A 13,982-nucleotide genomic window follows, 5' to 3' on the forward strand; every position below is an offset into this window, starting at 1 on the left:
AATCAAAACAAATCTGAGGTAACACCTCACACCTATCAGATTGGCTAATATGACATAACAGGAAGATGGTTAATGCTGGAGAAGATGTGGGAGAGTTGGAACACTAATTCACTGTTGGTGGAGCTGTGAACTGATCCAACCATTCTGGAGAGCAATTTGGAACTATGCCCAAAGGGCTACAAAAATGTACATACCCTTTGACCCAGCAGTATCGCTTCTGGCACTCTATCCTAAAGAGATCATAGAAATGGGAAAGGGTCCCTCATGTCCCAAAATATTTATAGCATCTCTCTTTGTGGTGGCCAAAAACTGGAAATCAAGGGGATGCCCATCAATTGGGGAACGGCTGAACAAGTTGGGCAAATCACTTGACCTCTGTTTGCCTCAGTTTCTTCATTTGTTAAGTAGGGATCATGGTAGAGCACCTATCTCAGGATGTAACATGTAAAACCTTCCAAATCTTAGTGTCCTCTATAAATGTTAGCTGTTCCTAGACTTATGCTATGCTGGCCCTCAGGAGGTAGGGAGTTTTTATTTTTGAATCTTCAGTACTGGGCACAGTACCTTGCTAGCAGGCACTTAATAAATTACAGGGTCATAGATCCAGAGTTGGAAGAGTGCTCGGAGACAATCTAGTCCTCAGCTAAAGAAGATGAGGTTGAGAGAAGTGATTTGCTCCAGGTCAGATGATAGAGGCAGCAGCATTCAAATTCAACAGTCTTGCTATAAAAAGATCAAAAGACTAGAGCTTTGTCATGGTTTGAAAAACTTTTGAACTGGGTAGCTTTATTATTGAACCATGAGGAGCCAGTAGGTTGATGTGGAAAAAAAGATGGAAAGGGATGGCCCATCTTCATTCACAGATATGAGAAGTCAGGATAGAATCTGTGGATGGGCTCCATGCAAAAGAGGCCTTTGTATTTAGGAAAGTGACACTGGGGATTTACTTACATCTTCAGGACTGATTGATTATTTACTAAAGGATTTATAGTGTCCTTTCCTGATTTAGTAAATTTTTTTCCTTCTAGGAGCAGATAAGAGTATAGGATTTGGAGTCAGGAAGACCTACAATCAAATCATGCCTAAGACACTTATTAGCTGTGTGATTCTGAATATCTCCATGACTCAGTTTCTTCTTCTGTAATATGGGGAAAATAACAGCATTTGCCTCACAGTGTTGTTGTGAGGTAAAAATGATTTAACATATGCAAAGTGCTCTGTTAACCATAAAGCACTATAAAAATGCTAGCTACTAGCAAGCTATTATTACTCTATTTGTCCTGTACTATAGTGGAAAATACTTGAGATTTGGAAACAGGAGCCATTAACTCCTGGGCTCTAATAATCTGTATGACTTCAGACAAATTCGTACAATTTTTTTTAAACCTTAGTTTCTTGACCTGTAAGAAGAGAATAATAACTATGGTTCTCATTTATCTCACAGGGTTTCTGTAAGGGGTTATAAACCTTAAAATACCATGCAAACGTGAACAGAGAGAAAGCAGCCTGTATAGTGGTTAGGGAACAGGACTCAGGGAAGACCTGGGTTCAAGCCCAATCTCATCCACCTCCAGACTGATGCCAGGTGCCAGTCACTTAACCTCTCAGTGTCCCAGACAACTTTAAGGGCTCTAGGTGGCCAAGCAGGAGGTGCCTTGCATTGGCAGAGGTTAATTGTTTTTCACCAGGGGTTCACTGGACATCAGTGACATGTTGTTGTTCTGTTGTGGTCTAGGAGTGCTGGGAACCCCGAAATTCAAGGGCACAAGATGCGGTTCTTGCCTCAAAAGAATTCTACTCAAGCTTTCTTTCAGAAGTCAGAAACAAGCTTTATTAAAACACTGGTTAGAGTCAAGACTCCTAATGAGTCTGTGCTATTGGCCAGATTTTAAGAATCTCAGCTTTGTGAAGCTTGTATTGACAAGGGGGCCAGACTGAATCTGAGCAATTTAAAGGGGCACATATATAGTGGTCATGAAATGGGTGGGAAGTGGGGTGAGGGGTGCGCTCTGAAGGTCACAGACACTGAAAGACTGGGCTAAGTTAGAGGTTAACTGTGAACTGGAAGTTTGGGGCCACAATGGAAGGCCAGTTGAAAGGATTACAGGGATGGGTTGATACCTAAGGCTACTTGGCCGTATGGGAAAGTTCAAGGAAAGTTGGGGGTGGTCGAAGTGGTGATTTCCAGGGCCCATGCCCCATCATTTCAGTCTTTTTTTTTTTTTATTTTGGATTTTTCGACTCTCTGTGACCCCCTGTGGGGAATTTTGCCCCTTCCTTCTCCAGCTCACTACAGATGAGGAAACTGAGGCAGACAGGGTTCAGCGACTTGCCCAGGGTCACACAGCTGCTAAGCGTCCGAGGCCTGATTTGAACTGGGGTCTTCCGGACTCCAGTGACATCACAGGTTAGGACATTCTTGGACCCTCAGGACTACAGGTGCCCTGCGGCTGTGCCCTTGTTCTGGGCTTGGTGCTTGTTTTTACACCACCGAACGTTCTTCCTTTCCGGCATTTAGACAGAAGAATCTCATCACCTTATGGCAAGAGATCCTACGAGTACATGAGTCACCTTACCAACGCGACTTCGGGCAGCTGGCCAGGGAGGTTAAAGTTCATGGGATGGGGCTGGGTCAGCCCCGGGCAGGGCTGGGCAGCCCCGCCCACCCCTGTCATTCCCCCTTCGGGTCGCCCGCCACCACCACCTCCCACGAGGCGGCGCCAGGGCGTCGGACAACCATAGAGTTCCACGCCTCCTTCCTTCCCGGTAATCGTCCATTGAAGCTGAGGCGGAGAGGGGCGTCCAGGTCGCCGGGGCAGATAGAGCGGCCCTGCAGCCCGCGGGCTGTCTCCGACTTTAGGCGCCTGCGCGGACCGCGGCGGGGTGGGCTTCTGCTTCAGAAATGGCGGCCTCCATGATCTTCGGCCGCCTCTCAGCCTCCCCGGCGCTGAGGACCCACGGGCCCCGGACGGCGCTGCGGGCGGCCGCCAAGGTACTGACCTCCGACCCTGGGGAGGAGGGGGCGCCGGCGGGCCTGCGGCGGTCGCGGGAGGAGGGCCGGAGACTGAGCCCCGGCGCCGAGGTCACCCCGTACCCGCTGACATTCGGCCCGGGCCCGCCCCACGTTTCGGCCTCCCCAGGGCCCGGGGCTGCCTCCCGGTCCGGGCCTCCTTGCCCCGGCCCCTAGGCGCGCGGGCCGCGGCGACCTGGGCCGGGGACCGCGGGGGTGGAGAGCAGCCGCCGCCTTCCCGGCCGGGCCGCCTCCTCGGGAGAGGGGGGTGCGTGGGAGGAGGGCCGGAAGGAGGGAGGGGGGATGCCCTTCAGAGGGACCTCTGTGGGAGCTGTCAGCGGCATCAGCGTCGGCCCTGTTTGGGGAGAGGCGGGGAGCCCCCTGCCCACCCCCCGGTCCTGCTCTTGTAGACAGCTCCGCGCCAGGCTCTGCGCTGTGCTCGAGTCGTGATGCGCTTGTCCGCACGCCCAGAACGCAGGCTTTGCCACGCTTGGTCACGGACCCGCGGGTCACCCCACCAGCACTTCTGTGCAGGCATCGGGGGCTTGCGGAAGGTCATCGCTGCCCTCCCGTGTGTCAGCTTCGGAAGTTTGAAACGTAACGCTCCAACTCAGCGCCTTGCGTGTGCTCGGGATGTGCTGTTTCTGGCTAGGGAAGCTATTAATAGGATGAGCATTATTCTGAGCAAGCAGACTTCCCTGCTCCGCCAGAGCCTCCGCTCCCTGGGGTTGTCCTCCTCTGAATCTTAGACTTCCTGTGTCTTTGAGGACCATAACGCAGTGGACAAGCAGGCCGCACAAGCCAAAGACGCTTCTTAGCTTGTCGGACTTCGTACTCAAGAAACATTTGTTGTTCAGCCTTGTCCAGCTCTTCACGACTTCGTTTGGAGTTTTCTTGGTGAAGATCCTGGAGGGGTTGGCCGTTTCCTTCTTCAGCTCATTTTACAGATGAGGAACTGAGGGAAACTGGGTGAAGTAACTTTCCCAGGGTCACACAGCTAGTAAAGGGCAGATTTGGTTTCAGGAAGATGAATGTTCCTGACTTCAGGCTCAGCACTTTATCTACCTCGCTGCCCCCAACTACAAACATTTATTAAGCATTTATTATGTGCCAGTCCCTGTCCTAAGTACTGGGCAGTTAAAAAAAGTGGCAAAAGATGGTTCTTGTTCTCAAGGAGTTTACAATCTAAAAGGAGAGACAACTTGCAAAAATAAATATATACAAAGCAAGCTATATACAGGGATAAATAGGAAATAATTAAAAGAGGCTGGAAAAGGAATCCTGTAGAAGGTGGGATCTTGTTTGAGACTTAAAGATAGCCATAGAGGTCAGTACTTGAAACAGAGGAGGGAGAACATTCTAGGTATGGGGGACAGTGAGAGAATTCTTTGAGAGGAGAGATAGAGGATCTGGTTCATGTAGCAATAAGGAGGCCAGTATCACTGGATTGAAGAGTATATAGCAGGAAGTAAGGCATAAAAAGACTAGAAAAGTAGGGGAGGTCCTGGTTTATAAAGGACTTTGAATACCACAGTAGGATTTTTTGTTTGCTCTTGGAGATTGTCCTTCGTTTTTTGAAGGGGACTTCACAAGGGTGATTTCTTGACTTGTGCATGAATTGGATTTAAGTGAGGCAGTTACACAAAGTTGTCTGTCTTACTTTCCCAGAGTCATTAAAGTACAGTGGTAGTACTGTGTGACCCTGGGAAAGTCACTTAACCCAGTTTCCCTCAGTTCCTCATCTGTAAAATGAACAGGAGAAGGAAATGGCAAACCACTCCAGTATCTTCACCAAGATAACCCCAAATGGAGTCATGAAGAGTTGGACAAGACTGAACATTAAGTACAGTTAGGAAGACTGGTGATGGCCCAGGATGCAGTGGATGACCTTGGGGTCTTCAAGGTCAGACCAAGCTCTAAGTGCTCTACAGTGCCAACTTTAGCCACCTTCATGGCCATGGGAACAAATTGTTCTCTTTGGCCCATTCTATGGAGGAAGTCTTCACATGCTTGGGGTAGACATTCCCCTAACTCCACTGTTGGGTTTTGAGGCCCTTCATTTACCCTCAACCTGGTTTAGCCCATCTGTTGAGACAGTTTATTGGGGTGTGGCTGCTGCACATACTACAGCTTCTTGGAGCCACAAGTGAGTTAGGTGAATCAGGTGGACACCAAAGTTTGATGAGCAGACCTGAAAAGACTTCTCTCAACAAGCTCTGGTACCAGAGGTCCTGGAGGTAATAGGAAACTGCTGAAATTTATTAAGTGGGGGTCACATGATCAGACCTTCCATTTAGGACACTCACTTTGGTGGCTGAATGCTGGATGGATTGGAGTGGGGAGAGACTTGAAGCAGCAGACCCACTAGCAGGCTATTAAAATAATATAAAATAATAAAATATAATGAAATAATATTCATATATGATAGGTGATGGGGGCCTGCACTAGAGTGGTGGCGGTGTGGGAGGAGAGAAGGGAAGTATTAGATGTTGCAAAGGTGAAATTGACAGGCCTTGGCAATAACTTGGATATGGGGGGAGTGTGAGAGATAGTGAGGACTCCAAACTGACTTCTAAGTTGTGATCCTGAGGGATTATGTTGCCCTCTACAGTAACAGGGAAGGTAGGATTGGGGGTAAGTTTAGGGGGAAAGATCATAGTATCATAGATGATTATAAAATTTGACCTGAAGAGGACCTTAGCAGCCATGTTGTCCGTTTTACTAATTTTACAGATGAGGAAACTGAGGCTCAGAGAGGTTAAATGAGTTTTCATAAGGTCACACAGATAATTAGCATCAGAGGTGGAATTTGAACCTCTTTCCTTTGATTTTTACTTAATGAAAATACTTTTGAGATTGGAGTCAAAGGTTTAAATCCCCAATCCCCTATTTCCTCTGTGGACCCTGAAGAATTTATTTAACTTTTGTGGGCCTCAGTTTCCATATCTATAAAACAAGGAGTTTAAGAGGTTATCCCTGCGGCCTTATCTAGCTCCAAATTTGTGATTCTTTGGCCTGTTTACCTCTTTTCCTAATAATGCAAGTTTTCAATAATGTCTTTAATTCCTCTTGGAATTAAATTGGTCATAAAGATAACATTGCAGAATACATAGACCCATTCTACATGGATTTTTTACATTTTCTTTTATATAACTTTCTAATTTTGCTTCGTAGGAGATATTTAGCTACATAAATGGCATCACTGGACAAATCTTTGACTTTTGTGACAGCAAGTGTAGTCAGTTCTCATTTATGTAAAAGGAAGGGCCCTTCCAAAGACCTCTGTCTCTGCATGGCCCTTTCCCCTCCATAGCTCTGTGCTTGCAGCGGGAAAGCTTTCAGTGATTGGGATCCTGTTGCTGCCCCTGTGGAGTAGAGTAATAAAATATACTTAAATGGATAACTGTCTGTAGTTTGATATAATTAAAAACATCCTTAGATTTTTCACAAGTAATCCAGTTATTCACTCCTGCTAATTTTGGGCCAAGTACATTGTCCCACTGAAGTGCCTTTCCATGATTAAATACTGTATATGGACTAACTCAGTGGACTACCCATTTATCTATATATGTTGTAGTCTAAGCAATATACATTTTTAATCAGTTTTGTTTTTCAAGTGTTGGTGGTTAGGTCAATCTGACTTATTAGGCTAGTCTTATAATTGTAACTCACTTAATGTTACATTTTGTAAATTTTATTTAACTACTGTCTTCTTTGTTAAATTTTTATTCATTTCATAAGCAGGAAAATAACTTCTATTATTTCAGTTTTGATATTAATAAACTAAACAAAGTTAACTAGAATTCTTACATGTTTATGGAGTTAAGTCCTAAAACTCGAAAAATTTTCTGCATTTGTTAAGATAAGAGCTTCCTCCTCTAGCCTTCTTTCTGTCCCCTCGTCTTTTTTTTTTTTTTTTTACTATCTGAACTGACTTTGAAAAAATATGGAATCATTCCCCCTCCCCCTCTCTTTATTCAGTAACACAACACACTATTGTGACTGTTTTTAACATCTCTGTGAAGCCCATTGTGGTTTGGATGATCAGAATTTATAATACCTACTGTTATAAGTACTTAATTCTTAGCTTTCCAACTTTTTTCTAAGCATTTTTTCTGAATTTTTCATTAGGATCTTTTAAGTCTTTTTAGTTTTTAAATGACTCTTTTGCCTTTAGACTGAATGTTTATAGAAACTGGTTATATACTTTTTAGTTTTGTTGTTTCCTCCTTACAAGATTTTTGGACTTTTAAGAAAAATCTCATAAAATACACATTTTTTTGATATGTGGTTATTTTGTCTGGTAGCTTGAATTTTTTTTGTCGTAATTTTTTAAAGTCTGAGAATGGTATGCCTAGCTAAGTTGAATTTTATGAGTTGGTGCCTTTTTTTGTGGCCTTTATGACTTCTTGCTTAAACAATTGAGAAAGCTTCCTAATTGTTCTCTTTACTTCAGATTTTGCCTAGCCTCCACATAGCTGCTAAATTAATTTTCTTGAAGTGCAGGTCTGACCATGTCATTCCCTTACTCAGTAAATTGCGATGGCTCACTGTTGCATTTAAAATAAAATTTAAATCCACCGACTTAAAGTTTTATAACTTGGCTCCACCTTACCTCTCATGCTTTATTATACACTTAAACATTTTTTATTTTTATTTTCAATTTACACACCAAATAAAGTGGGCATTTTAACTTGTAGTAAAACAAATTTGTACATAAAATTGTAGATCTCTGTTATGCACAGCTTGCCTTTATTTTTAAGTATATAATAAGTTCATTCTGTAGTTTTTGTTGCTGCTGTGCTTGTGAGCTATTCTCTATTCTCTGAATTTTTAAAAAGATGTTTCAGTGACCTTTTTCTTTCTTGTCTTTTTTGCGTTGGCTCTTCTCTCCCCCTTTACCCTTCCACCACCATCCCTGTTAAAAAAAAAAAAAAAGAAAAACCAAATTCTAACAAATATGCATAGTCTAGTAAAATGTTATCACATTGACTTATTTAAAAATGTGTATTTTATTCTGCATCTTGGTCCATAATCTCACAAGAAGTAGAGAGTAGTCATCATCAGTATTCTAGAGTCACAGCTGGTCATTTTATTTATTATAATTCTCAAGTCTTTCAAAGTAGTATTTCTTTATAATATTACACAAATTGTTCTGGTTTTGCTCACTTCATTCTTTATCAGTTCATGTAGGTCTTCTGAGGTTTCTCTGAAACCATTTTATCATTTCTTTTGGTACAATAACATCCCATGACATTCATATGCCATAATTTGTTAGCCATTCCTCAGTAGATTGGTAGCCCTTTAGTTTCTCATTTGCTGTAACAAAAAGAGCTGCTGTGAATAATTTAGTACTTATTAATATGTTCTCTCTTTCTCTAATCTCTTTGGGGTATAGGCTTAGTAATATTTAGCAGGGTCAAGGGGTGTATGCAATTTAGTAGCTTTTGGGCCTAGTTCCAAGTTGTTTTCCAGAATCCAATTTGTGTTCCTGTTTTCCTAGGGCTGCTTATCATTTGTAGTTATCCTTTTTTGTCATTCTGACTAATATGATGGGTATGAAGGGGAATTCAGTGTGCTTTAATTCTAATTTCTCTAATTATTAATGATTTGCAGAATTTTAAAAATATTGTTGATAGTTTGCATTTCTTCCTTTGAAAGCTGATTTTTCATATCCCTTTACTATCTGTTAGGGAGTAGCTCTTATAAATGTGAATTAATTCCATATAACAGACACACACACACATCTGTCTCTATCTCTTGTTTATGGGACATTGTCCCCTGCCTCCATACACACACACACACACACACACACACACACACACACACACACACACTCTCATATATATGTATATATATATATAAAATTTTAACTGTTGGTTTTGTTTATGCAAACACATGTATCCTCTTAAACCTCCCTCCTCATTTGAAACTGTTACATAAATATGTGTATGTGATTGTGTACATGTACACATATGTACACACAATCGCGCATATAAATGAAGAAAGTAACTTGTCCTTTTTCCAGGTGTTGGGAAGTTCTGGATTTTTGAACAACCAAGTCTTCCAGCTGCAGCATCAGCAGCAGAGGAAACTATCATTACATGAATACTTGAGCATGGAATTGTTGCAAGAAGCTGGCATCGCTATTCCTAAGGGACAAGTAGCAAAATCACCAGATGAAGCTTATGCAGTTGCCAAAAAATTAGGTATTAAATTAAGAAAAGCTTTTGCCATCTAGAAAAGGGAACTTTTATACAATGTGATCTTTTTTTTTCCCCTTAATGTTTCTGGTAAGAAATTTCTTGGCATTTATTTTATGTCATTTATCTCTCCTTTAAGACAGCCTTGTTTTCACTAAAAAATCAGGTAAAAATTAGCTTCTAGTTGAAATTCTATAATTCATTATTAACAGTAATGGTTGCATAAGTGACTTACAGACAGCACTTAGTTTTGTGATGTAGGACAAGCAAAATCTAGGTTAATTTTAAGATAAATATTTTATATCAAATGTGTGTAACTGGAAGAAAGGATGATGATTGTAGCTGGGATACCCAAAAATTTGTTACTGACGTATCAAAATTAAACTCCATAGGTACTTCCTCCTTGTCATGAGATGAAAATTTGTAGCTAAAGAGAAGTTGAACTAAGAAAAATGGTACCAACAATTGCATAGATTGATTTACTTCACAAATTGAGCCTGTTTGGAGACTGTAGTCACAGCTGTCTTTTTGTTCTTTAAGACGGCGTCTTACATTTTTCAGAGCTGTGATTAATTCTTTACTTGAAGAAAAAAGCATTAGATTTAATAAGTGAGCATAATTAGTAATGTTTTAGTTATACAGGCCTTTTTAGAGTAAATTTCTTGGTATACATGACTGATTACTGCATGAACTAATTTGTAATCCTATTAAATGTTCTTATTCTGTATTTTGGTTTTTAGTACTTTAAGAAAGGTATGAAAAAGTGTTGCAGATATGTTTCTCAATTTAAAGTTTTCACAGACATTTCCTTATTTGCCTTCAAAATAAGTGCATCTAGCTGGAAGATGAGGATACAGATTGATTGTCTTGCATCTTAATTTTCCCCATTCTTTTTTGAATTACCTAATTTCAGGTGTAAGTTTTGATGGCATTGTGTGTGTGTGTGTGTATGATAGCCATAATTTTTCTAAGTGTAACTGTTTTGGTGTTTGAGAGCTTGCCAATTTTTTTTTCTGTGCATCAGACAACTTTTTTATTTACTTCATTTTTGTCCACACTACAGATAACAGAAGTCTTGGGACTCACTAATTTCTGTGTAAAAAAGTTGGTATTGGACTCATTAAATTTTGTAGATGGTATATCCTGGAATTCTTCTGCTGTTCTTCTTGGATGTATATACAGTAAAAATAACTCTCAAGTATCAGAATTTTAAGGAAATTTACTGTCCATATTTCTGCATTATATTAAAATAATATATTTTGCATTTTTGTAGAATGCTTTTTAAAGGCAAACTTTCTTTGAAGGGTGTAGGTCCTGTGTGTGCATCCATCTATACACACACATATGTATATATATTGTATAATATATATTTTTTTCACAGTTTTTGTATTAACACATTAGATAAACTGATTTCTAAAGCTCACAAAACAGTAGAAATGAGATCCTGAGGAAATATGACTTTTTGAAAAAATATAATAGAAAATAAAGCCTTCTTTTCATGTATTGCTTAGGTAAGGGTGGCCACTTTTAAATGACCTCATATTCTGTTAAAGTTATCTTTTCTTCTTGTCTTAAATCATCAGGCTATAATAGAAAAGTGAGTACATTTTTTTTAAATAGGAAAAGCGACTCAGATCCATGGTTTTATAATCGTGTTTTACATTTTGAGGAAAATGAAAACAGCTAAGATGATAAGACTGCCATTATGGGCTGTCAGAAGGTGAAGGGAATTTATTTTATTTTATTTTTTTGTATTTATTTAGTATTTAATTTTTCTCCAGTTACATTTAAACAACAATTTTTAACATTCATTTTTAAAACTTCCAGATTCTCTCCCTCCTTCCCTCCTGCCTCATTGAGAAGGCAAACAGTTCCATATAGGTTATATATGTGTAGTCCTGCAAATCCATAATAGTCATGCTGTGAAAGAAAACATTAAAAAAACCCAAACAACTTGAGAAAAATAAAATGGGGAAAAAAGCCCCAAAGTTGCCTCAATCTGTGTTCAGGTACCATCTGTTCTTTCTCTGAGGATGGATAGCATTTTTCATCCTAAGACCTTCAGAGTTGTAATAGATCAGTGTATTGCTGAGAATAGCTAAGTCATTTACAGCTGATCAGCCTATAATATTGCTGTTACTTTGTACCCATCACATTTCATTTTGCATCAACCCATGTGAGTCTTTCTAGGATTTTCTGAGAGCATTCTGCTCATCATTTCTTATAGCATAATAGTATTCCATCACAATTACATACCACAACTTGTTCAGCTATTCCCCAGTTGATGTGCCTCCCCTCAGTTTCCAGTTCTTTAGTCCCAGAAAAGAGCTGCTATAAATATTTTTTGTACATATAGGGCCTTTTCCTCTTTGTTTTTTATGTCTTGAAATACAGACCTAGCAGTGGTATTGCTATGGTTTGCATGGGTATGCATGGTTTTATATTCCTTTGGGCATAGTTCCAAATTGTTCTGTAGAATGGTTTAATCAGTTCACATCTCTGACAATAGTACATCAATGTCTCATTTTTCCCACATCCCCTCCAACAGTTGTCATTTACATTTTCTGTCCTGTTATCTAATTTAATAGGTATGAGGTAATACCTCAGAATCTCCAATCAATAGTGAATTAGAATATTTTTTGATATGGCAATAGATAGCTTTGATTACTTCATCTGAAAACTGATTACATCTTTTGATCATTTATCAATTGGGGAATGGCTCTTATTTTTATAAATTTGACACAATTCTCTATACATTAGAGAAATGAGACCTTTATCAGAGAAACTTGCTTCAAAAATTTTTTTGGGGGTGATCAAACAGTTGAAGATTCAGAAGAAAACTTGTACTTAGCTAGTGGTCTTAGTTATACTTTCTGCATTCCCTTCTTGTGACTTTTTCTCCACTATGTCTAAAAGTTTGGTATCTTTTCTTGTACCTTAAATCCATTACCACTTCAGGATGTGGGTAACATCCTTTATCAGATTTTCTCAGAAGACATTGTTTTGATTAGAAATTTTAAGTCAGAGTTGTTTTTTTCCTTACAGTGCTGTCATTGTATAAATTGTTCTGGTTTTGCATAGTTCATTTTGCATCAGTATCACCAAGGACCTTGACATACATAGGAGGGCCTGCTGTACAGGTTCTTAGATCTGCTTTTCTAAAAGGAAAGGCAACTTTTGAGGGATCAGTAATGACTTTAGTCAAGTACATATATCATTCACTTAGTTCAGGGGAAAAAGTCACCAGCCTAACCTTCAGAAAAAATACAAACAGAAATGGAGATCAACAGACAGGACTTCCAGCTGTCTGACCAGAAGCAAAACATACATTGTTACCAGAGAGAAAAGCACCAATATCTGGGTTTTCAAAGCTGAGGAGACTCCTTGGGGGCTTTCCAGAGTCTCATCTGGCACACAAACCTTCTTCTAAAAATAAGCCCCAAAGTAAAACCTCACCTCAGAGTATTTATGCACTGTTCAGAGCTGGAGAGCAGGACCCTCTGACACAGTGTGTCTCAATGGAAATTAAGAAAAGGTACTTGAGGCCTATTAATAGGTGGGGAGGATTAACACAGTCAGTTCTTGCTTCCCAGGATTCTCTGAAATCATGTCTTTCATAATTTCTCACAGGTCAATAATATTTTATTACATTCACATATCACAGTTTGTTTAGCTATTTCCCAATTGATGGGTAGCCTCATAGATTTCAGTTCTTTGCCTTTCTTTTTTTCTTTTAATCCCTGCTATAGGGCAGAAAATTTATTTTGCTTATGGCTCTTCTCTCCACAGTAGTCATCTTCCTCTTAACCACTCTTTCCCCATTAACTTTATCTTTCCTTGTTGAATTTGATATATTTCTACACCATATTGGGTGTATATATGTATTCAGCTCTCTTTTGTCTGTTTCAGATAAATGAGTTTGATCTGATGCCTTCTTTTCCCACTCCTTTCCATGTTTGTTTGCGCTTTTTCTTAGACACTCTAATTATAAGAAATAGCAAGTTCTCTTTCCTTTTCCCCCTTCTTCACTAGTGTATTCCTTTTACCCATCCTTTTTCTTTTCTTTTTTTTAAAAACCCTCAGGATGAAACCATTTTGAGGATTCTCTGTTGTTTAACTCCCTTAGCATTCTTTGAAGACATTAAGATTCATGGACACTTGTTTCTTTTCCCCATTAATATGTAAGCACTGTAACATCATATAACTCCTTCCAGTTTCTCAAATAAATTTCTCTTGACTCTTATGTTTGCAATTCAGAGTTCCTATTCAGCTTAGGTATTTTCATCAAAAAACTGTAAAATTTCTCTATTCTGTTAAAGGTCTGTTCTTGTCACCCCCACAAGGATTGTACTAAGCTTTACAGAATAAGTTTTCTTGGTGGAAAGCCTGTATCTCTTAACTTTTGGAATTTTGTGTTCTAGGATCTCTTTGCATTGTTAGTAAAAGCTGCTAGGATCTTGTGTGACCCTGACTGCTATTCCTTAGTACTTGAACTGCTTTTTTTCTGAATGCTTGCAGTTCTTTTCTCTGACTTGGGGGTTCTGGATTTTGACTATGACATGTCTAGGACATTTCCTTTTTAGGTTTCTTTCAAGACATGGATTCTTTCCATCTTCTCTTTACCCTCTGGGTCTAAGAAATGTGGGTACTTTTCATTTGTCATTTCTTGAAATACAGGGTGTCCCCAAAATCCTAGTAGTTTAAAACTGCACTAACACTTTTTGGATCACTCTGTATAGTGTCCACACTTTTTAAATCATGGTTTTCAG

General features: G+C 39.8%; 1 protein-coding gene across 1 annotated transcript in view; it reads left to right on the forward strand.

The window, feature by feature from the left end:
* Window positions 1-2,680: 2,680 nt before the first annotated feature.
* SUCLA2 (succinate-CoA ligase ADP-forming subunit beta) overlaps window positions 2,681-13,982 on the forward strand; it is a 42,793-nt gene continuing 31,491 nt past the window's right edge. Inside the window, exons 1-2 of the mRNA XM_072610568.1 lie at window positions 2,681-2,992; window positions 9,039-9,219. Coding sequence (XP_072466669.1) covers window positions 2,903-2,992; window positions 9,039-9,219 — 271 coding nt within the window. The 5' untranslated portion in view covers window positions 2,681-2,902. The remainder of the gene's footprint in view (window positions 2,993-9,038; window positions 9,220-13,982) is intronic.

The sequence above is a fragment of the Notamacropus eugenii genome, chromosome 5 (assembly GCF_028372415.1).
Source record: "Notamacropus eugenii isolate mMacEug1 chromosome 5, mMacEug1.pri_v2, whole genome shotgun sequence".
NCBI classification, from domain to species: Eukaryota; Metazoa; Chordata; class Mammalia; order Diprotodontia; family Macropodidae; genus Notamacropus; species Notamacropus eugenii.